Consider the following 25687-nt stretch of genomic DNA (forward strand, 5'->3'; position numbering starts at 1 on the left):
TGTTTTTAGCATTCTTTATTTGGAAATGGAAGACTTTAAGATTCCAGTGTCAGTTTAAGAGTACATTGTAAGAGCTGAACTTTGGAATAACTGTGCAAGATTTCTTTTTCATGCTGTCTTTTGTAATAATTTTGTGAGATTCCTTGGGATTAAAGTTTTGGTTACAAATTGATGTTTTATTTGAAAAAAAAAAAGGAATAGTTTTAATGAAGGAGTGTTGTACATGGTGGCTCTGTAGCCCCCAGCAGCATCGGAGATACTGAGGCTATTGACTCTGGAGATATAATTCTTTCGGTTCATGCAGAGGATAATCAAAGGTTCTCCAACATTCACAGGCTGAAACTGTAGCATGTGAGGGGAGGCATTCGGACGGCACACTCTGAGTGGTGGCATTCCCCCAACATTCACAGGCTGAACCTGTAGCATGGAAGGTGGGTCATTTGGATGGGAACAGTGCCCACATAGATGGCCAGCAGACTCCTTGGCACCTTGCTGGGAACACAGCTAGAAGCCGCCACTCACAATCTGGAAAGCGGTCCTTTGCCAGATCCATGAGCTTTGACTACCTAGTGCTCAGGACCGCAATGCAATTTTGTGTTTTGTAAGCCACTCAGTTTATAGTGTTTCGTCACAACAGCCTAAACAAGCTAAGATGGCCATCTGCTTATCCTGTCGATCACAATATAATCATTTCCTATGTGAATGTGTCAGAGCTTCAGCTGGCATACTATGTTAAGAGAAAAACTTCAGGATTCTGACTACTTGCTTCAGGAACTGCTGCGTGGATCACTCGGTTTGACCACTGAATAATCTGTTGCTTACTCCAGAAACACAGTACCGAATATACGAAAGCTGAGCCTTGCTCTGAATCAGGAAAGTGTCTGTGCTTGATGATGCCTGCAGAGGACAGAGGGCAGAGGGCAGAGGGCAGAGGGCCCGAACCAACCCAGTCTCTGATAGTCACAGGTCACAGGTGTGTGGCTAGAGGAGCCTTGCCTGCATCAGTCATTGAATGATGTCTCCAGGCACTTCATCAAGTGCTCTGGGACACACCCACTCTGGCCCAGAGGACACTGCGTCTTCTTCTCCAGGATCTCGAGCAGGACAGCTATTCAGAAAACAGTTGTCTGCCCAACTATTGTTACGGTAGTTATTAAAGCAGTTTGTAAGTAAGATGAGAAGAGACTCTCCGTGAGTAAAATTTTTCGCCACTTTTCTGTTTGTTTAAATGAAAAATAAGACAGGAAAGTGAGACAAAAGTCTCTTAAAGCTTTTGGAAGAATTGTCCTGTTGTGGGCTAGCCACTGGAGAGGACTGCTCAGACATGGGTTCAAGGCAATAGGAGTCTTTACTAGCCGGCCAGTGACTACACTGGGTGTTCAGGACCCAAGTTAAGTCTGAGCCTTTCTCGGGATGAGCTTTAAAGCACAGAAACCATGTCCTGGACTGACACACCACAGTTAGCAAGAACAGTCAGTAAGAAGCAGAACAACAGAAGCCGAAAAGCCAGGTGAGTACATCTAGGGACTTTCCCAGAACTGTGGACTTGGATGGAGTAGGTCTTTGTCTTTGTTTTTGCAGGTGTTGCTGCTTGTGTGCTGGGTTCCAAGGCCTGAATGGTACTTCCATCATGGCGTCCATTGTGCTAAGGTCTGGGGCTTGTTACAATTCAGACCCCTTATAGCTTTTTTGTTTTGTTTTGTTTTCTAGACGAGTTTCTCTGCATAACAGCACTAGCTGTCCTGAAAGTAGCTCTGTAGACCAGGCTGGCCTCACACTCACAGAGATCCACCTGCCTCTGCCTCCCTAGTGATGGGATTAAAGGCGTGCGCTACCACTGCCTGGCTTCCCTTACAGCTTTTTAATGTTGCCTTACTGTTTCCAATAGGAAGTAGATGAAAGGATAACGACACTGGTTGTTCAGTGGAAGAATCACGAGCGAAAGAGTCATGGGCCATGGTTACCAGTTAGAATGGGCTTTATTTGAGAGAAGAGGGGATAGGATGGAGAAGCCAGGTCTGGCAGAAAGAGAGACAGAAGGAGAGGTGCAGAGAGAGAGGGAAGACATGGTGCTGCCTTATAAAGGCCAGGATGCATCTGCGCACATGTGCAGAGATCACGAAGTCACGTCCGTGTGACTACGTGACCATGCAACCATGGGGCGTGAGTCACGCAGGATGTATGACCCAGAAATGACTAGGGGGAGATGACTAAGTGTCCTGCTGGGCATGCGCGACCATGGGGTGTGGTTGGAATTCCCATTAGTAGAGAACATGAATAAGGCCCCAATTCCATTCAGTTTGGTGTTCTGAATGCCAAATGCTGAGTTTTATGTGGTATTAGAGAAAAACCAACCACATTAACATTTCTAGAGCTTTTCAGAACCAGCCTGAGAACGCAAGAGGTCAGCACTGTCTCCTATATTTCCACAAGGAAAAGACACACACACACACACACACACACACACACATACACACACGCACCACACACACACACACACACACACACACACACACACACACACACACACACACGCACCACACACACACACACACACCACACCACACACACACACACACACACACCACACCACACCACACCACACCACACCACACCACAGAAAACAACACAAACAACAACTACGCAGGCTCAGAGAAGTTTTCTCCGCTCCCTCCCCTCCCTTCCTTTCCTGTGAATTTTTCTCTTTTCTTACCCTCTCCAGGGAAGGATCTAGTTCAAGCCTTGCATATAGAAAGTAAGAGCTCAACCAGTGAATTCACCAGAACCTTTTTACCTTTAAAAAATTCCTATTATTTATCTAAGTCTTGGAATGCAAAATTCTTTCCTTTGTACAAAGGCCTATGCCATGTGTGTTACTAATCTGTTACAACAAAGACCAAATGATGGCATGACTTAAAAAGTGTGCCACCTCTTGTGACATCCGGGATACATCAGAAGAAATACTCCACAGAGCTGTTCAGGGTTCCCTGGATTCTTTATCTGCTTCCCACACCATCCCCTAGAACACTGTCCTTATGTGGCTCATCTTAGGGTTTCTACTGCTTTGATAATACACCATGGCCAAAAGCAACTTGGGGAGGAAAGGGTTTATTTCAGCTTACAACTCTCAGGTCACTTAAAGAAGTCAAGGCAGGAACTGAAGCCCATCCTGCTTGCTCTCTCTCTCTCTCTCTCTCTCTCTCTCTCTCCCTCTCTCTCTCTCTCTCTCCCCCCCCCCCCTCTCTCTGTCTCTGTCTCTGTCTCTGTCTCTGGTTTTTTGAGGCAGGGTTTCTCTGTGTAGCTTTGGAGCCTGTTCTGAAACTTGCTCTGTAGACCAGGCTGGCCTTGAACTAGCAGAGATCCGACTGCCTCTGCCTCCTGAGTGCTGAGATTAAAGGCGTGCCGCCCGCCCGCCCGCGCCCCCCCCCCCACTATCAGCTGCTCCTTTATGTCATCCATGATCACCTGTCCAGAGGTAATACCGCCCACAATGGGCTGGCCCTTCCCATCTCAATCATCAAGGAAGAAAAACAAAACAAAACAAAACAAAAACCATGCCCGCCCTCCCAGGCTCACCTACAGGGCAAACTGGTGGGGGCATTTCCTCAATTGAGGCTTTCTTCCCAAATGACTTCATCTAATACAGTAGCCATCACAGAAATGCAGATCAAAACCTTGTGGGGGGCTGGAGAGATGGCTCAAAGGTTAAGAGCATTGGCTGTTCTTCCAGAGGTCCTGAGTTCAATTCCTAGCACCCACATGGTGGCTCACAGCCATCTGTCATGAGATCCGGTGCCCTCTTCTGGCCTGCATGCATACATGCAGACAGAACACTACATAATAAATAAATAAATCTTTAAAAAAACAAAACAAAACAAAAAACAACCGAAAAAACCACCTTGTTGTGACTCCAGCTTACCCTAGTCAGAATACTGTTCATAAGAAAACAAGTAACGATGAATTCTGTCAAAGATGTAGACAAACAGGAACCCTTATGCACTGCTGATGAGAATGAAAGCTAGTCCAGCCTCTATGAAAATCAGTCTGGAGGGTTCTCAAAACAGGAAAAATAGATCTACCGCACACAACCTGGCTCTACCTACTGCTGGGTGTTAACCCAGGTCAGCAGGTCACAGAGGTGTCTGCACACGGACGTTTCCTGCAGCTCTAACCCAGCGGACTAGTTTAGGTGGCCAACAACAGAAGCTGCTTAGAGAAAATGCGGTTAGATATGCTCAGTGGAATTCCTTTCAGCTGTACAGAAGAATCAGGTTCCGTGGTGTGCAGGAAAATGTGTGTAACTGAAGACAGCTACAGCGAGTGAATGGAGCCAGTCTCGGAAAGACAAGTGGTGTGGGTGTACCCTCATCTGCGGCTCCTGGATTGTATAAACTTACATAAAACCCTGTATGAATATATAAAACACAAACGAGAGTGTCTGGGAGAAAGAAGAGCCCAAGTGGGGGGTGGGGGAGAAAAGGGGAGTGGGGTGTAAGGATTATATCCTTAATTACATCACCAGCCTGCAACAGCGTCCCAGCCTAAAAAGCGGGCGTGCCCTGTGTGCCCTCTCTCTTTCTGCACTCTCTCCTTCCGTATTCCCCCCTCCATGCGGTCTCTCTCTCTCTCTCTCTCTCTCTCTCTCTCTCTCTCTCTCTCTCTCTCTCTCTCTCTCTCTCTCTCATCCTCTCTCTCCCAGTAAAGCTCTAGAAAGGTAACTATGGCTCCTGACTCTTCCGTCACCGATACATCCAGCACTCTGCACTGCTGCTTAACCAACATGGGGGGCATGAAAGGGAGTGTGTTCAAAGTGGAATAGACGGGTGGTGGTGGCGGCGGCGCACGCCTTTAATACCAGCACTTGGGAGGCAGAGGCAGGCGGATCTCTGTGAGTTCGAGGCCAGCCTGGTCTACAAAGCGAGTTCCAGGAAAGGCGCAAAGCTACACAGAGAAACCCTGTCTCGAAAAACCAAAAAGAGAGAGAGAGAGAGAGAGAGAGAGAGAGAGAGAGAGAGAGAGAGAGAGAGAGAATAATGCAAGGGTGGTCCAAAGACACGGAGTCAGCACGGGTCTAGCAGGAGAAGCCGGTGGCTGTTAACCACTGACGCAGGTACCTCAGTTCCCATCAGAGCTGCCTTGGATGAAGGACAATGGTGGATAGGCATAGGCTTTGGAGAACGCATAGGCTGTTATTTTATTTTTCTTTCCTGGTACCAGGGATAGGGATGGGGGTCAGTGTACCACTCTACAACTGAGTTATTCTTCTAAGACAAAGACATTTTTATTTCTTGAATGTTCCAGGATTTGGGGTGCTGCAGGATAGACCCACTCTTCCACAGTATTATATCTCAAAATACGATTTTATGTTTAGTTATTTCAGTAAAAAAAATTTTTTTAAGTCATAATTAAGCAATAATACATAGCAAAATTTAGCCACACTTAAGGGAACTCAGTCATCTGGCCTTTTGCTTAAGTATCTTACTTCACATGGAGACAAAGGTTTGAACTGTGGACATGAAAGCCTGAAGGAAATAATCAAATTTCTGTGGCTATTTCATTCTGGGCAGTAACACATCTGTCCTAAGAAAAACTAACTTCAAGACGTGTGGTTTGATGTTTTTCCCTTCTAGTCGCTAAGCGAGCATCTGTTTCCACATAATACCCTCTGTGGTGGGAGGCAGATCCTCCAGAGGCCTCATACAATGACAGGCTTTCACAATGCCGCTGGCTGACTGCCAGAGCCAGCCAAGTATTGGTGTAGTTTTGGGGTGAAAGTCACACCACCTTGTGCAAGAGTTAGAATCTGCAGAAACCAGCAGTGCAGCAGGGTGGGAAATGGGGGGTGGGAGGCAGGGGGTGGGAGGCGGGGGGTGGGGAGCAGGTGTCCAGAGCTACTCTGGAGTGTATAAAGGAGGAGCAGTGAGGGCCTTGAGGCATGAGAAAGTATATGCCCTTTGTGGTCAGAGAGATCCAGCTTCATGCCTTGGGTATGTTTCTCTTGCTCTTACTGGAGTCTGGATTCTTCATTAAGTGGGAGACAACCATAGCTGTATCTCCAAGGGAAGACTGAACATGGCCATTCATTCATTCCTTGATTCAATGTTTGTTACTTACTTTGTGCAAAGCACTACTCTCGGGGCGAGGGAACGTAACCCCAAGTAGGCAAAGCCCCTCTCCAGCATGTTTACATTCCAATAAGGAGCAAGAGACAGTCACACACGTACAAGATAGTAAGAACAATGCTACGGTAAGGATAAAGAGCGATACGGCTTTGAGTTGCTATAGTTCCCCTCTCTCTGCTTGATACAATTTGCCTGGGAATTTTCCAGAGCCGTGTATTCACGCCTAACAGCCCTTGGGAAGGGGCTCAGGTCTTAATCTTCACGGCCTAATGTCATTTCTCTAGAAACATCTGTGTATTAAAAGGAAGGCAAGCTGGGTGGTGGTGGTGCACGCCTTTAATCAGCACTTGGGAGACAGAGGCAGGCTGATCTCTGTGAGTTCGAGGCCAGCCTGGTCTACAGAGTGAGTTCCAGGAAAGGCGCAAAGCTATACAGAGAAACCCTGTCTCAAAAAACCAAAACCAAAAAAAAAAAAAAAAAAACAAACAAACAAAAAACACCAAAAAACAAAAAAACATGCTTGGACTTCCCTTTCTTGGTGGGCTTGACAATGCTGTCCCATCTACCAGTAAAGGCAGATTCTTAGGCTCTGTGTGGCCAGCAAAAGGATGTAGTTAGCAGCAGCAGACTCTTGCCCAGCCTAGGCCTAGGATCATTCTTTTTTCTTTTTTCTTTTTCTTTTTGTTTGTTTTCAAGACAGGCTGGCCTGGAACTTGTTTCTATAGACCAGGCTGGCCTTGAACTTACAGAGATCCACTTGTCTCTGCTTTCTGAGCGCTGGGATTGAAGGTGTGCACCACCACCGCCTGGCTGCATTCTGTTTCTGAAGGTCTTACTGAAGATGCTGCTTTCATCCAGAGCTTCTGGAATCATGATTCAGTTATTCAATTAATCTGATTTGTGCTCCTGAGAACCAGCTCTGGTCTTTAAAAAAGAAAAAAGAAAAAAGAAAAGACGTGGATTTGTGGCGAGGTCCCAAGATATTGCCTTTCCAACCTCAAGCCCTCTAGGAATAGCTTAGCGGGCGGTGACTACTGGTGCACAGGTTGCTGTCAGCCTGGAGCTGGGCTTCCCAATAGACAAAAAAGGCGTATACTTAAAGGGCTGGGAAGGTGAGGTTTATCTATACACAGAAAATTAGTTTTTGAAATTTTATATTGACATTTGGAACTAGAAAAATCTTAAAAGATGGTGCTCTGATGTCAATGTAAGCCTTCTGTGATATTGGGCTTGAATTATATAGGGATCGTGGATTTTAGAATTTGGAGCTGCTAATGGCTTTGAACTTGCCCCATACCACATCAGGAATTTTCCTGTACCTCAGCTGCCAGAAGTCATATATATCAGCATTTATCAACCTGTGGGTCATGACTCCTTTTGGGGGTGGGGTAGTCGTCGAAGAACTTTTTCACAGGGATCATCTAAGACCATCAGAAACACCAGACATTTACATTATCATTCACAACAGTAGCAAAATTAGAGTTATAAAGTAGCAATGAAAATAATTCTATGGTTGGGGGTCACCACAACATGGGTAACTGTGTTAAAGGGTCGCAGCATTAGGGAGGTTGAGAACCACTGATATACATGGTCTTTTCTCAATATGGGATCCAGGCCAGAGAGCAGAGGATGCCTTCTGCTTCTTATCCTAGTGCAGTCCCCTCTGAAATACTGATGTCTGAACCTCATAGCCTCACGGTTAGTTACGTATGCACAATGGGCAGAAGTACGATGTGAGAATTAGTGTGCTGACTGACCAAGGCAAACTTGCCGGACAGGGAGGTCTCCTGATCACTGAACAATTCAGTCTACTTGAGGACGTCTCTCATTGCATTCAGAAGCCTCTTGTTTTGATTGTAGTCCTGACCCTTGCCCCATCTGTTGCTCTGGTAGAGCGCGGCCAAAGCCTGGGACCATGAGGGCTTGGCTAAAGCTCTACTTGGCTTCCCAGACCCAGGCTGGATTAAACCAGGTTCCCTGGGGTGGAGACTTAGGGGAGCTGCCAGGGGCAAGGGCCCCACTCACTGGCTGCTCTCCCTCCCTGGGCTGGCCAATGGTGAAATGGGGACTGCCAGACTCACTCATAAGATGAGGCCATTTTCTCCGCATTTTTCATCCATACAGTAGACTACACCAGAAGGTAAGACCAATTCTGCTGAATTCCTGGCTGGATGGGTATAAATGCCCAATCCTGGCTGAGATGTGTTTAGGTTTTGTTCTCTACAGTAGTGTGAGGATGGATGTAGAGGAACCTCAGATCAAGGGGGCACTGGGTGGGCCAGATAGGCACTGGGCTCTTCCTCAGTTCCTCAGAGCTCTAAGAGAGAAAGAGTTATCTCCTTTGGTCCAAATGCCTGAGACCATAACGAACTTTGCTCAGTCTGTTTGATAGCAAGGTGCTTGCTGAGAAAAACACTGGGGGTTAGTGAGGTGGGAGGGTTCACCTACGGATGGAATTCAGCTGGCAAAAGGGATCTATTGCCTCTCAGCTTTGTGAGTTAAGATGATAGAAGCAGGCAGAGAGGAAGCGTGGAGAAGCCAAGTTGAGGTCTGACGTCAGACTGAAGTTTAGAATCCGTTTCCACCACTTAGCTCTACTCAGTAGCTAAGTGTGGAGTAGATGCCATAGAATACTGTCAGGACTGAGGGGGGAAATGGATGTCGTCTGGCTGTTGTCTGAAGAGCTGGTGACATTTGTCAGCATGAGACATTTTAGGAAGCTTGAGGGAATTGGGTGACACAAAGAGGCAAGAGCCTGGAATACGGTGGCAATCTGGACAGAAAGCCATATTTAGAAAGATATTTTCTGACAGAAGCATTGGACCCACTCGGTCTTTGCCAAACCCAATCTTGGCCCCAGTGAACACTGTGTAGGAACCCTGGTGGTAGATGAGATGAAGGATGGAGGGTTGGGAAGTCAAGGCAGCCCTTGTGAGTCATGGGATGTAAGTCCCTTATCTGGAGAATTTTTGTTTGTTTGTTTGTAAGACAGGGTCTCACTAGATATCCCCAACTGGCCTGGAATTCACTACAAAGACCAGGCTACCTCTGAACTCACAGAGATCCACCTGCTTCAGCGCCTCCTGGGTGCTTAGAACCGTTGTTTTGAATTGAGCCTCACAAGGGTAGAGCATCTCTCTCCTTGTGCCTCCATTAAAAATGAGGAAAGGTAGTTTGGTCAGATGGATTTGGGGGAGCAGGAGGGCTAGTGAGTGAAAGAGGCCAGAGCGTAGCGTGGTTCTTGGAGCAGTTTGGTTCCCAAAGCTTAATAAGAGATCCTTCAGGCCCCCTTCCCCGTGTCTGGAGGAATCCTAAGAAGAGACAGGGCTTGTTTCTTGTCTCGTACAAGTGAGCATGTATGCGTGTGCGCGTGGAAGCCAGAGGTGTCTCCGCCTTATTTTTTGACGAGAGAGACAAGGTCTCTTACTGAACCTGGAGCTCAATGAGGAAGTCTGGACCCACTGGTCATTGACCTCCAGGGAGGCTCCTGTCTCTGGCACCCCACACCCACCCCAGCATTGGGGTTGGAGGTGGTAGGCTTTTAGACTAGCTCTCGGGACTGAAACTCAGGTCCTCATGCCTACACAGATAGCGCTCCATCAACTCCACCTTCTAAGCACTTAAAAATATCTAGTGTGTATTTGTGTGTGTGTGTGTGTGTGTGTGTGTGTGTGTGTGTGTGTGTGTGTACACCACATGTGTACAGGGACACTCATTCTATGTCAGGCATGTCAGGGCACAGCTTTGGGGAGTCAGTTCTCTACTCCAACCTCGTTTGAAGTGGTTCTTCCTTGTAGACTCCTCCACGCTGTGTACGCCAGGCTGCCCAGTCCACGAGCTTTGGGGTGATCCTCCTGTCTCCACTTACTTTCAGCCTTAGCAGGGTTGCAATTACAGATGTCTGCCGCTGCATCTGGCTTTTTCTGTGGGTTCCGGGGATTGAACTCAGGTGGTCATGCTTGCCCAGGAAGTGCTTGTCCTGAGCCACTTGCCTTCACTTTCGTTTTTGTCGTTTTTTTTTTTTAATAAGGGAGGTTGCAGAGACAAACATTGCGTTTGCTTGCCAACCCAGAGGACCGTTAGCTCCCGGGTGCTCTGCTGAGGTTAGGAGGCTATACATCTGGAAAGCAAAAGAGTCAATCAGGAGCTCATGCTAAAAACTTCATGGAGGGATGCTCTGCTTTTCCAGTTTCTGGAGAGTGTGCGTGTGTGCACAAGTGTGTAAGGACATAAGAATGCAAACAGTTTTCTTGAGGCCATGTGAGAGCTTCCAGATAACCAATCTCCTTAGGAGCTAGACAGAGGTGACTCAGTTCCTGGTCTGGCCATTTATGATTGGGTTGTACCATTGTGAAACTGACAATATTAACCCATCTTATATTTTTATTACTTACTTTTTTTTGTGGTACTGAGGGTTGAACATAGGGTTTCACATATACTAACTAACGGCTCTAGCCTCAGCTGCCGCTTAGAGTTTTAAGAATGGCTGTTTCATGTCATTCAACCCAAAGACTGCATGATCTTTTTGATTTTTTGAGACAGGGTTTCTCTGTGTAGCCCTGGCTGTCCTGGAGTTCTTTCTGTAAACCAGGCTGGCTTTAGACTCAAAGATCCACCTGCCTCTGCCTCCCGAGTGCTGAGATTAAAGGCATGTGCCACCATCGCCCAGCATGATCGTAAGCTAGCATCTTGGCCTCGTCAAGTCTCAGGTTCTCCTGATTAGCACGGTGAGAAGCAAGGGTATAGGCGTGTTAAATAAGATAAAATCCCAAAAGTACTTTATACTGGGTGTGATGGTGTACACCTTCAAACCCAGCATTCAGGAGGCAGAGGCAGGTGGTGGGTCTCTATGAGTTCAGGGCCAGCTTGGTCTACACAGAGAGCTCCAGGACATCCAGGGCTACATAGGAGCCCCCCCCCCCCTGTTTCATAAAACAAAGAAACAAAAAGAAGTACCTTTCCCAAATGCTACTCCACAGAATCGTCACCACTATCAAAGCGTACTCAAGTTCCTCATGTCCTGTGACCCCACTGAGCAGGTTAGGACATTGGGCCCAAGCTCTGTGGGCAACCTCAGAGGCAGTGCTGCTGTGGAGCACGCTGGCCTGTAAGTCAGAAGTCTCTCAAGGCTCATTTTCCTGCTTCCCCAACTCCCTCCCATCTTGTGCAGTCTCATGAAGACGAAAATATCTAGCCCATCAAGGCTCCTAGCGTGGAGCCCTTCCACGGGTGCAGGAGGTGCACACCCAGCCTTTCTGTTTCTAAGAGCAAGGATGGGAGGATTCCTGGGCGCGCCCTTGGCTCTGGCGTTTCTTGTGTGCTTTGTTCAGCCTTTGCTGGCTGGAGGCATTGAGATCCTATTCGGTGACCTCTTCTCTCAATGTGGCCATCTCTGCTCGTCCCAGAGGAAACCCCCGCCTTGCGTTTCACAAGACTCTGCTGTTGCTGCTGGAAAGGCAGCAGGTCAAAGTGCAATTTCACATCGACTTCACTGTACTGTGCTCCTTTAGGATCCTGGCACATGGAAGCCATCCCTTTGCATAACTCCTGGGGGATTTCCCAGGAGGGCAACTATAGGGAAGGCCAGTGTGGTGATCTGGTTCTACCTCCTTTGCTTCTTATGCTTAGGCAGAAATGACTGGACCTTTCTGGCACCCAGATGTCTCACGTGGAGGTCTCCCTCCTGGTGCTGTGTAGGTGAAATGAAACGCAACAGCCGTCCAGAGTGGGTCATCCATAAATATTTGTTTGCTTCTCTTTTCTCACATATGTGTGTAGCAGTTTATAAGCTTATAAAACACTCCATGCTTTCTGCCAAGTGGGTCTCATGATCCTATTGTGAAATCACATTTCTAGGCAGAGCATAAAGCCAAGGAGGCAGATGTGGGCAGAATGAGGAGTGGGCTAGCTGAGAAGCCAGGTCATTTGATTGACAATCTTCTGTCTCTCGCCCCTCCCTCCCCCCATGGGGGGATAGTAAAAGGCAAGGTATGAGACTTTAGTACTTTTCCTCGACTGTGTCAGAGAGTCTGTTACTAGGTCAGGGCTCAGCTTCCACCCCTTCTGTGTTTAGTTCTGGCATCCTGGACTATCACCTAACCGCTCAGCAGCCCCCTTTCCTCACCCCTAAATCAGTGCAGACATAATTGACAGTCGTTGCTCACCAGCTTATTCCAGACACCCCGCTAAGCATGGTTTGTCCATGGTGTCATTTAGTCTTCAACAAACACATAAATGGTGAGAACTGGTCATTTGCTGATTATTTGTACCCGAGCACGGGTTTCCCTGAGTACCCCATATTGTCACCAAGATGGCTGCGATGATTAAATGAGATGAAGATGCAAAGACTCCCCAAATGTAAAGCACGATTCTCGCCATCTGGCTTCATGACCTATCCAAAATGTTTTCTTTGTAGGGTGCTCTAGCTATCGATTATGTACAGTACTCAGTTCCATTCAATAGTGTTTCCCCTACAGAAATAGAAGTCTTTCAAAATCAAAGTGTAACAATTGTTTTGTCTATGGAAAGAACAGAAATAATTTCAAATTAAAAAAAAAAGATGCATTTTGTGTCCTTCAGTGGTTATCCTTAGCTGACTTTCCACCCAGAATTAGGTGGAAACGAAGCCTTCTTCAATTAGGATCTGTCCTTAGCAAATGTCTAGGGGCTGGAGAGGTAGCCCAGCGGTTAACAGCACATGCAGAGAACATCATGCAAAGGACCCGGTTCACACCCGTCAGTACCTCCAGCTCCAGGAGATCCAGTGCCTTCTGCCCTCCCAGGGCTCCTGGACACAGGTACACACCCCCATGCATATTCCAATAATTCAAAAAACAAAAATAAATCTTAAAAAAGAAACAGCCGAGGATACGTACTGTGTAGTACCTCCACCCCATGCCACTCTTGGGGTTCCTAGAACAACTGCCCCTGGGGGGAGAGAAGACCATTGAGAACACAGGGGTGTTGGGGAAGACTGTGTTCTTTTAGGTGAGAAAGGATGCTGATTTTCCAGCAGAAAGGGAGAACCAGAAAACTCTAGGGGTCTGCCTTTGCCTTCCTTCCCAGCATTTGGGATAAGTCCTGGGCCACCCTCCACCCTGGAGGTCCTCCTTAACTGCTTACACTAGCCCACACATTCTGTATTCTTGTTTCCCTTGGGAAAAAAAGACTGTCGCTTCTTAGACTGTTCCTTCTTCACTTCTGGGGGGAAGAGGAGAGCTGAAGTTCTCAGGAATTTGGTTGCTGGAGCTGTAAGAAGACAAAAGCTGAGACGACACAAGATGGATGACATCTTTAAAGTCTCAGAGCAAGGGCCCGTGAGATGGCTCAGTGGGTAAAGATGTTGAACCCTATGACCCGAGTTTGTTCCCCAGGACCCAGTTGGTGGAAGGAGAGAACTGACCCCCTACAAGGTGCTCTCTGACTTCTGTGGGTACATACCCACAGGCGTAAACACACACATGCTAACCAACTAACCAACCAACCAACCGACTAACCAACCAACTAACCAGCCAACCAACTAACCAACCAACCGACTAACCAACCAACTAACCAACCAACCAACCAACCAACCAACCAACCAACCAACCAACCAACTAAGCAACTACCTACCTACCTACCTGACTGACTGAGGGTAATAAAAAAGTTACAGGACAGTCATTCTTCCTAAATACAAAAGGGGAGCTGGGAACTTTCCTCTGGTCTCCTCCTTACCTCTTTTGCTCTAAGCTAAACCTCACCTTGCTTCATTTTGTTTGTAGCAGTTACTGAGACTTTGCTCCTGAGCCCTCCAGATTCAGTAGATGGCGACAAAGGCACACAGAGACTATGAGGCAGGCTGGGGCTGACACTCAGGCTCTCTAAGGACAGCACTTGCTCCAGGCCACTGTCTCTGGCCCTCTCCTCCTCACACCTGCCAGTTTCAGTTCATCTACAGTTATACCAGAATTGGATATTTAGTAAATGATGCGTCCGAGCAATAGAGAGTGGAAAGATGAATTTAGTTAAAGGTGTTTAAAATGATCTTACACCACAGTTTACAGTAACACACACACACACACACACACACACACACACACACACACACACACACACACATCACAGATGAACTAAAGAGTGGTCTTTAAAGTAGATAGAGTGAAAAGAAGAAACAGAAAGAAAACGGAATATTACCAAATCTTTCCTGTGATAAGAACTGTTTAATGGGAGTTGGGGATTTAGCTAAGTGGTAGAGCATTTGCCTAGCAAGTGCAAGGTCCTGGGTTCGGTCCTCAGCTCTGGGGGTGGGGGGTGGGGTAGAGGGTTGTTTAATGCTCGGAAGTAAAGAAAAGGTTAACAGAGCTGATTACATGAACTCTAAAATTTCTGTACACCTAAAACCCGGACAAAGAAGTCGAAGGATGTGCTGCACAGTGTGGGAGAAGTCACAGCGCGGTGGCACGTGCTCACACAAGCTGGTTGAGGAGGCGTTCGTAGGGGATGGCATGCAGCTGAGTGGTCGAGACGTTGCCTTGCACCGGTGAGGGCCTGGGTTTGAGTCTCAGCACCGTAGAGGGTGAAAGACAACCTCCAGACTAAACCAACCAGACCTTCTATGAGCTGGGCATGCTGCTACACCAGTGCAATCCCAGTTTGGTGGAGGCTGAGGCAGGAGGAACGCTCTGACTCTGAGGCAGCTTGAGCTACATACTAAGGCTCTGTGTCAAAAACAAACAAACAAACAAACAAAACCTAAATGGCGGCTCTTGCTTGTAATCCCAGGACTTGGGAGGTGGCAATTACAGGATCCGAAGTTCAAGGCCATCTTGAACCCATCACAGTAGGCTTGAGGCCAGGCTGGGTTACATGAAACCCATTCTCAAAATGACCCCCCCCACAACAAAACCCAAACCAAAACAAATCAAATAAATAAAAATGCAGAAGGAACCCATTGTGATACTCAGTAAGTTAACCAACAGAGAACACTTACAGATGGAGATACTTAGTGAGGAAATAAGAGATAGCCCTCTCAATAAAATGTATAATTTATTAATGACTGGGGAACGAAAACCATTTATTTTGCTCACAGAATATCACAACAACATCTTCCGTTGTTGAGACAGAGTCTCACTATGTAGCTCTGGCTGTCCTGGAACTCACTATGTAGATCAGGCTGTATTCAAACTCACAAAAACCCTCCTGCCTCCGTCTCCCAAGGGCTGGGATTAAAGGCTTGAACCACAGTGCTCTAAAGAATGAGAATACCCAAAGCTGGCATGAGTAATTCAGCAAGGCTTGCTTATTTGTTTATCGTTTGTTGTGCTGAGGACCCAGGCCCCTGCAAATGCTAGGCAGGTGCTCTGTTACAGAGCTACACCCTCAGCCTGCGAGAGGTCCTTCTTGTGCACACTAACACCTTATTGGGGGGCAGCATGGCATCTTGTAATGTTGGTATGTGTATTAAAAGATTTTTAAAAAGGGGTTGACGAGAGGGCTCAGTGGTTTAGAGAGCATACCGCTCTTCCAGAGGACTGACAGTGGGCAGGTCACAACTGCCTGTAACTCCATCTCTGGAGGGTCTGACATCCTCTTCTGGCCTTCTCAGACTCCTGTATACACGTAGCACACGCAAATGCTCACACAAACAAAAATAAAAACATTTTTTTTTCTTTTTTTTTTAAGACTTAAAAGTGTTTGGGCAGGCTGGAGAAATGGTTCCGTGGTTAAGATCTTGCACTTGTTGCTTTCCCAGAGGACCCAGGTTTGGTTTCCGGTACCCACATGGTGGCTTATCACCATCCATCCTTCTGGTTCCAGGGGATCTGATGCTCTCTTCTGGCCTAAGAGGGCATTCATATATGTGCCTCATACACATACACAAATAAAAATAAGCCTTAAAAAAAGATTAAAGCAGGCACAGTGGCACATGCCTTTAATTCCTGCACTTGGGAGGCAGAGGTAGGTGGATCTCTGAGTTTGAGTCCAGCCTGGTCTACAGAGTGAGTTTCAGGATAGCTGGGGCCACACAGAAACTCTGTCTCAAAAACCAAAAGGACAAAAGTTTAGCTTTCAAGTCCCAATAATTTGTATCTGGGAACATATCATAATAGAATGATACTTTTAGAAAAGCTATCTGCCTAAGGACATTTTAATATTAATTTAAAATCAATATATGAGAAAAATCTGTTGAGAATATAAAATAATATTTTAAAGTGGAAATAAGCTAAAAAAAACAACAGAGAAACAATTGCACATATCTTGGTTGTATCCACTTGATGGATTGTCAATGTATATACTTTAAATGATGATCATAAACACTAGCAAACGACAGAGTTGGAACAGAAGCATCTCAGGTGAAGGATGATTTTGCCTCTTTTTTTTTTTTTTTTGGTTTTTCAAGACAGGATTTCTCTGTGTAGTTTTGGTGCCTGTCCTGGATCTTGCTTTGTAGACCAGGCTGGCCTTGAACTCACAGAGATCTGCCTGCTTCTGCCTCCCGAGGGCTGGGACTAAAGGCGTGCACCACCACTGACTGGCAATTTCCTCCATTTTAAAAGAATAAACAGATTCTTCAGAATTCGAGTTGCTTTTTTTCCCTGTAGTCTCCAAAGAGTTTGTGTGTGAGTGTGTGTGTTCATGTACACAAGTGCTCACAAGTGTGCATGTGCATATGAAAACGAGGGAGAAAAGAAGAGCTAGGGAGTGAGAAGTTGTTTAGAATTGAATGGAACTACAACAACAACAACAAACAAACAAACAAAAAAAACCCAAAAAACCCAGGACAGGATCTTGGAATGTTTGCTGTGTCAGGATGGGGAGACTAGAAGCAGACCATCCCTGCCATCTGTGAATTGACAATCTGGCAGCTAAAGGAGATTATGTGCAGGGGATTATGCTATGCATTGTAAATTTCAGAGAAGGATGTCTAAGTGAAGGCCTTCTGGGAGAGGTGAGGACTGGGGTAGCCACTGAAGGCCTTCTGGGAGAGGTGAGGACTGGGGTAGCCACTGAAGGCCTTCTGGGAGAGGTGAGGACTGGGGTAGCCACTGAAGGCCTTCTGGGAGAGGTGAGGACTGGGGTAGCCACTGAAGGCCTTCTGGGAGAGTGCTGCAAGCCACAGAATACATTATAGAGATTCAGTTGTGTATAATAAAGCTATACCTAGAAAAGTCCAGGAATTTTTCTAGAGGGAAGCCATTTATCAGGGAGTATTTGGTGTTATTCGGCTTTTAATATATCAGCTGTCTTCTGCTATGAATTACTTGTGTGCTCATGTACTACTAGGCTATATGGCAAACAGCATAAGCTTCTCAGACCTACTGCTGATCCACTAGGTAACACCCCTACAGAGCCTGGGAGACGGGTGGGCTGTAGATGCATAGCTTTGTTTCTTGTGCTAATGAGGCTCAGACCATCCCTTTCCTTCAGGCCTAGTGGCATTGCAGAGCTATTGACTCAGGACAATAGGGCTTTTTTTTTTTTTTTTTTTTTTTTTTTCATAACCAGGTGCAGTAAAGACTGGAGCAGAATTCCTGGTCCAGGCAGAGTCGCATGGCTGGAGGATAAAGGAGAAGGCAGAGTTTTTGTAGAGTGTGGCTCAGGCTGAGGGGTGAGGAGCAAGGAAAAGTTTTTGTAGATTGTAGGTGGATTGGGTCAGATCAGGAGGAAAGGAAGGAAAGATGGAGGATGGAGAAACGGGGGATGAGGATGAGACCAAAAGAACAAGAGCTGAGTTATGACTAGGGCTATGAGAGGACAGAAAACAAAGGGACAGAGAGGAGCTGAGTGTCAGAACAGAGCTGAAGCTGTGTAGACAGAAGTTTGTTATAGAGAAATAAGAAAGACGTAAGAAACTGGTGTGCATAGATTCTTTCCCCTCAGATAACCCTGTGCTGGATGTAGCGTCTTCCCCAGGACTCTGGAAAGGATTTTCTCAGGGCTGGGGAAATTCCTACAGGAAAGGTGATTATTAAAAATGCAGACCTTTGGAGTAGATCCCACTAAGATGGATGGAACACGACGCAGGTCCTGATTGGAGGTGCTGTGTGAGTCTGCTGTGTGGGTCTGCCCTTCCCACGGCTATGCACTTGCTGATTGCAGGGCCCAGGATGCTGCTGCTGTGGCTGCAAGCTGTTCTGCTGCTGTTAGTCCTGCCCAACCATGCTGAGGTTACCACGGCTGAAGAGCCAGGAGTCCTGGTCCCTCCACCCAAGGAAACTTGTGCAGGTTGGATGGCAGGCATCCCAGGACATCCTGGCCACAATGGGACACCAGGCCGTGATGGCAGAGATGGCACTCCTGGCGAGAAGGGTGAGAAAGGAGACGCAGGTACGAAGGAGCTTGGGCAGAGGGGGGCTTTGCAGGGTGTGTGATACCAGTTGCTAAGGCCTGGACACAGGCAAGAAGCAAAAGAAGCAAAACCTTATTTTATGTGGATCATAAGCATCCTGGGGCTTGAGTGATCCTCTTTGAGAGAGACAAGGTGGTGCCTACTGAGCTATCCATGACTTCACTCTCTCTGCCTCTACTTCCCTGTGCCTACCCTTGTCCATAGTCCCAATGTATTCCTCTTCTTCTTTCCCCCTTAACTCTTGATCGACTCATTGGCACTCACCTGGACTTTTAGTGCACTCCTGGAGCACTCTAGCTTTTAGAGAATGCTTGGCTTAGCTGAGAAGACAAGTATACTGGACAAGACTCTGGGCAGTGGTTGCAAGGACACAGTGTCTTCCAACACGCAACCTGCCAGTCTGAACACGTGCAAATGCTGAAGGCATGGGGTACGGGAAAAGTGCACTCAGTGAGGATGTAGATCAATGATCGGGCTGTGCTGAGGAGGCGGGGCTTGAGCCACACCTCAAAGGATGGCTCCAGAAAACAGAGGAGGAGGACATCTGGACAGAGGGGACAGAAGGCAGGCACAGTGGTCATTTGGCCCATGCACAAAGGACTTATAGGGCACATGAACTATGGTGGATACTTACAGGAGATACATTTCTGGAAACCTGCTGGGCTATGGGGGACATGGAAAGGTATGAGATGAAGGAATGAATACACGAATGAGTAAATGGATACTTCACGATCAGAATGTGACCCCAACTGACTCCTACTAAGAGCCTCTACCAGGCCAACTCATTCAAGCAAAGAGCAAATGAACCAGAATGTATTATCTAGTGTGAACGTTCTAAATATTTTTTTTTTAAAGATTTTTATTATGTATACAGAAAAGGGTGCTAGATCTCATTACAGATGGTTGTAAGCCACCATGTGGGTGCTGGGAATTGAACTCAGGACCTCTGGAAGAACAGTCAGTGCTCTTAACCTCTGAGCCATCTCTCCAGCCCCTCTAAATATTTTTTAAAAGAATTATTTATTTATTTATCATCTATACAGAAGAGGGTGCCAGATCTCATTACAGATGGTTGTGAGCCACCATATGGGTGCTGGGAATTGAACTCAGGTCCTCTGGAAGAGCAGTAGGTGCTCTTAACCTCTGAGCCATCTCTCCAGCCCACGTTCTAAATATTAATCAATTTGCCCACTCATCTTTTCATTCACTCATAACTTTAAAAATAAGGTTGGAGGGTCTGGAGAGATGGCCCAGAGGTTAAGAGCACCGACTGCTCTTCCAGAGGTCCTGAGTTCAATTCCCAGCACCCATATGGTGGCTCACAATCATCTGTAATGAGATCTGGCACCCTCTTCTGTGTACATAATCAATCAATCAATCAATCAATCAATCAATCTTTAAAAAAATAAGGTTGGAGAGATAAACTTATGTGAGCCCATCAGGCTGTGGAGGGTGTGGAAAGTGGAGATGGCATCCTTCCGTGTCCTGTCAAATGGGTTGTGGGTGGAGGCCCTGGAACCAGCCTGGGCAGCTCTGTTCCCGGCAGTCACAGAGCTCTTCTCACTTTCCAGGTCTTCTTGGTCCTAAGGGGGAGACAGGAGATGTCGGAGTGACAGGAGCTGAGGGGCCCCGAGGCTTTCCCGGAATCCCCGGCAGGAAAGGAGAGCCCGGAGAAGGTGCTTATGTGTACCGCTCAGCGTTCAGCGTGGGGCTGGAGACCGGAGTCACTGTCCCCAATGTTCCCATCCGCTTTACTAAGATCTTCTACAACCAACAGAACCATTACGACAGTAGCACTGGGAAATTCTACTGCAACATTCCAGGGCTCTACTATTTCTCCTACCATATCACGGTGTACATGAAAGACGTGAAGGTGAGTCTCTTCAAGAAGGACAAGGCTGTTCTCTTCACCTATGACCAGTATCAGGAGAAGAACGTGGATCAGGCCTCCGGCTCTGTGCTCCTCCACCTGGAGGTGGGCGACCAAGTCTGGCTCCAGGTGTATGGAGATGGGGATCATAGCGGACTCTATGCAGATAATGTCAATGACTGTACCTTCACGGGCTTCCTTCTGTACCATGACACCAACTGATTGCAGCTAACTCAGAGCTTCCCCATAGCCCAAGCACCCCGAGAATCAAATAACAGCCCACAAGCTTCCAGCATAGCTCGAAAGATTGATTTTTATGGTTTAGTTTGAGGGTTCTGAATATTAGCCACACATGTATTCATTCATTCATGAAATGACTTCATAAAAAATCTTTTCTGGGCTCCTAGTCCAGAAAAAGAAACATTCCTTGGTCTTCACAACTCTTACATAGTAGCAATAATAGAATGAAAATAACGTTTAAGGGAGGAGTTTCACCACACCTTCACTGACTATAAGGAAGTAGACAACGCTATTTTGTGTCCAGTCTCTCTTGACGTTCACACAGATCCTGTAAGGTACACATGAAATACACGATCTCCTCTCTTCACAGCTGGAGTCTTTAGGATGTGTTTATGAATGTCTAAAGTCCTACACTTATTAAAATGGCAGAGCTAAAAGTGAAGGCCAGAGCATGGTCTGTTCCCATTGGATGGGACCATTTTTCAAAAGCACATGCTTGTTTAAAGTGTTGGTAGAGGTCTCTGTCCACCTCATCTGAGGGTCGCAGTTGACATCCATCAAGACTTCTCTCCAGTAGAGCTCTCTCAGAGAAGGTGGTCCTAAGTCGATGTCCTAGTGCAGCTGGACTGATACTCATTCGCTCCTTCCCTACTCTGCGCATGCGCTCCTCTGTGTCCACGCTCCTGCGCTTCCTTCCAGCTGGGGAAACCTCTACCACCTTCACGTGTCCATCCCCCCCCCCATCCCTCAAGGCCACCCGGAGAGGAGATTTTCTGATGTGATCTCAATCCAACTCCCTCTGTGTTTTTCCACAGATGAAAGTCTGTGTGTGAGACGTGTTCTCCTCAGACTAGGAGAAATTGCCTGTTAAGACTGAGCGTCCTCTCCCTGCGCCCCCTTCCCCCAATCCTCTGAAGGTCCTTGACAATTGCTTAAGAAAGGACAGTCTCCTGAATCCCATTTATACCCATAATTTACTTCAGTTCAGTTTCTACAATACTCATTCTTATCCAAAGAGCCATCTCATTTAGGAACACAGTGGTTTTAGTAACCCAGTCCCACTGTTCAAATGGATAGCATCATCCTTTCTTACTGAGGTGAAGGATGGCTGTGCTTTCCACAACACCCGCAGAATTATCCCTCAGACTGTTGTAGCCGAATCTCCAGACCCTTGAGTAAGACCACCACAGAGCTGATATCTGATGCAAAACACACAGGGGTTTATTGATAACAAGCAAGCCCGGGCTTGGTCCTTGGTCCATGTCCAACACTCAACACAGTGGGTGGAGGAGGATGGCCCTGAGCTCTCAGGGTGAGGGCTTTTTAAAAGGAAAAACTGCAAACAGGGTTGTACAAACCTTGGTATCATATGATTGGATGAGGGTGTGTAATCTTTGAATTTACTGGCTGGGGGTTACAGTTATCATTTTGGGGGCAGGCCTGGACAAGTCCCAGGCTCTGTCCTTGAGCTATCATGGAGGCTGGCTGGCCTCACACGTTCACACTGACACATGCACGTAGCTCTAAGTTGGTGAGGGGTCCCAGACAGTAAACAACTGGCTGAACCTTGAGTGGTCAGAGTACGTGCAGAAATGGAGCTACTGCAAGGACTATGTCTTGGCCCTCTCAGAAACTGCTTGCTCAAGTCTCAGGAAACTGAAATTGAGGCCTGATCTCTGAGAGAAGACTGAGCAGCCTTTTATGGTGTCTGCTTGGTCCTTTCAAAACAAGTCATTTGAGCCTGAAACCCAAAGCACAGAGGAATTTGCCTCCTTCTTTCCATGAGCACCGACAAGGTGGGGGAAGAGACGGCACCCCTGAATTGATCTTGTTTTCCGAGACTTACAGGTGGAAGGGCTGGAGAGATGGCTTTGTGCTTCCGAGCATTTGCTGTTCTCATAGAGGACTTGGGTTCCGATGCCAGCAGCCACACTGGACAGCTCAGCAGCCACACTGGACAGCTCACAGCTACCTATAACTTCAGTTCCGGGGGATCCCATGTCCTTTTCTGGTTTCTGTAGGCACTGCATGCACGTGGTGCTCTTGAATAAGCTCAGGCACACACATATGCACATAATATAGACCAACAAATAAACCTTAAAACACAGGCGGTTCTCTATAAGAGGCAAAGTCCTTTGATAACTCTGCCATAGGAGCTGGTTAAATACACTTGGCCCGAGACCTTGGTTAGTGCTGGCCTTTGAAGGACCACCTTGACACAAACTGCCCGGCTCTCAGTGTGTGTTAAGGATGTGAGTAGGCCTCCCTGGCTTCCCCATCATGAAGTCCTACAGTCCTTTGTTCCTTCTATCTGTGAGCAGCAGGCCTGTGCAGCCCCTGGGCAGCCATGCGTGACTGAATTAAAGATGGTACTTGGAATCAACCTAGACCTTTCACACACTACTCAAGTGCTCACCACTCAAGCTCTGAATCTGGGTATTTAAAAACTGATCCGTAAAGCCAAGAGATGTTTGAAAACTGAAAAACAAAAGTCCATGCAAATGTTGCTTTGTTTTCAAGTTTATGTTCTGGATGATTCCCTTTGGTAAGGATGCTGGGGCTTTGTCCTTTAAAGTGCTTGCTTATTGCCATTTTCTGCAAATAAAGGTCCACTCCAGTGTTGCAAGTAAAACTATGCTATGCACCACTTCTCTTTTTATTTCTGGAGGAACATTTGGGATCAAGAGAAGGATAAACAGTATTAGGACTCAATGTTGCAAGTGGCGGAATACCCAACCTCAGACAAGGCAGGCAAAAAATAAAAACATGGCACTCGACTGGGACCCAGGAACACTATGTGTGTGCTCCTTCCCCTCCCCGATTCTGCTCCCTCCTGAGTGGTTAGAGTCGCTGCTGCCTGTCCGACTCAGTCTCTCCCCCTAGCTCACCACCATCCCCTTCAGCTGCCATCCTTGCCATCCTTGTCCGGAGCCACAGTGCCCCTAGTTCGGCCTCTGCCTTTCTTCATGGAGCTGGACCCCAAATCCTCCAGCTGGACCCCAACTCCAGAGTCAGTTCCCTTCCCCCTCCCACTAACCCATCACCCACCCCCCAACCCTCTGCATCAGTCTATGACTGTTGGGCCTGAACCCAGAGCTCCAATCAGAATTTCAGATCCGGGACTAGGGACAGTCGGAAGCTTAAAATCCAGAGTGACCCAAGACTGAAAACCAAGCATCATTCTGGGCCACAACCTGCCAGTTTAGGGCATGAGCACCTGAAGAACCAAATATCTACCCAACAAAAATAAGACCAGATATCTACATAAAGCAATACCACAAATGTCATAATTCCAGATGTTTATTCCCAACGCAAAGGAAAAAAGGTGGACAATCCAGACAGTATGTCTCTCCCAGAGGCCAGCAACTCCACTGTGGTATTCCCTGAGAAAATCAACTTATCTGAATCACCAGACAATGACTTCAAAATAGCAATTATGAATATGTTCAAGGCCTTTAAAAAGATGTGAATAGCTGGGCAATGATGGCACATGCCTTTAATCTCAGCACTTAGAGGCAGAGGCAGGCGGATCTCTGAGGTTGAGGCCAGCCTGGTCTACAGATTGAGTTCTAGGACAGGCTCCAATATTGGAGAAATTATTTTGGCCACTCCACGTAGTTAAAAGGATATTTATTTAATGGCGTAACTCACAAATTAAGTGAAAGGTAGGTCGCAGGGTCTGGGGAAGGTGTATCTCAGTCCAGCGGTGTTCTCCGGAGCTCTGCACAATCCACCTTCACCGTTCAGCGTCCCGGCACAGAGAAAGCGCACTGAGAGAGCGCTGGCCCATCCAGCTCTCGGGTCTCCAGGTGCCTCCCCTGGCCCCACCTGGTAGGCGTGACAGTTGTCAGAGTCTCAATGGGGGTTGGAACTTCCAGATCCAAGCTGGAATGGCTACCCACTACACTCCAAAGCTACACAGAGAAACCCTGTCTTGAAAAACCAAAGCATGGTGGTGGTGGTGGTGGGGGGGGAAGGATGTGAATAAATGCCCGAATGAAGACTGTGAGTGTACAAACAGTTGAATTAAAGGAGGAAAGCCATTTAAGACATGAAAGTAGACGTTAGCAGAGAAATAGAATCACTAAAGTAAAACCAAAGTAAAATAAACTCAATGGAAACCTCAGATTAAAGCTTCAGCAACAGATTAAAAGACATGGAAGAGAGAATTTCTGATTCTGAGGATAAAGTAGAAGAAACAGATCAGTAAGAGAAAATGTTAAGTCTAAAAAAAAAAATTCCAAGCACAAAACATCCAGGAAATCTGGCACACTAGGAAAAGACAACTACAAATAATAGGTATAGAGGAAGGAGAAGAAAATCAGATTGACGACACAAAAAATATTTTAAACAGAATCATTTTAAACAAAATCAAAAAAAAAAAAATTGCCAGTCTAAAGAGATGCCCAGCAAGGGGGCAGGAGGCATAGAGAACACCGAATAGACAAGACCAGAAAAGAAAGTCCCCGAGGCACGTACCGATCAAAACAATGTGCAGAACAAAGAAGGGATATTAAAAGTTGCAAGAGAAAAAGACCTAAGCCACATATGAAGACAGGCCCATTAGAGTAGCCTTTTCAGTGGACTGTCTGAAAACAGAAAGGACCTGCGTGGATGTTCCACAAGCTCACAAAGACCACAGATACCAACCAAGACTATTACACCCAGAGAAACTACCAGTCACAACCAAGGGAGAAAGAAAAAAATTTCATGATAAAAACAAATTCAAACCCTTTTTTTCATCAATCCAGTTCTGCAGAAGACACTAAAAGGTTAAAGAGAGGTTAAACACACCCAAGAAGAATTAATAATCCCAGAACAGTTCATCCGAAGAGGAAAGAAAAGAAATGCTACCACAACAAAATAATAGGAATTAATGAACACTGCTCAGTAATAACTGATAATGTTAATGGCATCAGTTCCCCTGAAAAGACACAAACTAGCCTTAGAAAACAGCATCCAGCTTTCTGAGGCATCCAAGAAACACCCATTACCAGTAGGAACAAACATTGCCTTAGAGTAAAACAATGGAAAGGGTGTCCTAAGAAAACAGAAACAAGAAGCAAGCAGGTGTAGCTAGTGCAGTAACTATAAAATAGTCTTCAAAACAAAACTAATCAGAGGAGG

The 25687-nt window shown here is 46.7% G+C and overlaps 1 protein-coding gene across 1 annotated transcript; it reads left to right on the forward strand.

Annotated features, from left to right (window-relative positions):
• Nucleotides 1-8123: 8123 nt before the first annotated feature.
• On the forward strand, nucleotides 8124-23192 carry Adipoq (adiponectin, C1Q and collagen domain containing). The gene is made up of 3 exons (XM_006985067.4): nucleotides 8124-8262; nucleotides 18201-18428; nucleotides 20022-23192. Exons 2-3 carry the CDS (start codon nucleotides 18209-18211, stop codon nucleotides 20540-20542), a joined length of 741 nt encoding a protein of 246 aa, XP_006985129.1. The 5' UTR covers nucleotides 8124-8262; nucleotides 18201-18208; the 3' UTR covers nucleotides 20543-23192.
• Nucleotides 23193-25687: the final 2495 nt, after the last annotated feature.

Source organism: Peromyscus maniculatus, chromosome 12 (assembly GCF_049852395.1).
Source record: "Peromyscus maniculatus bairdii isolate BWxNUB_F1_BW_parent chromosome 12, HU_Pman_BW_mat_3.1, whole genome shotgun sequence".
NCBI classification, from domain to species: Eukaryota; Metazoa; Chordata; class Mammalia; order Rodentia; family Cricetidae; genus Peromyscus; species Peromyscus maniculatus.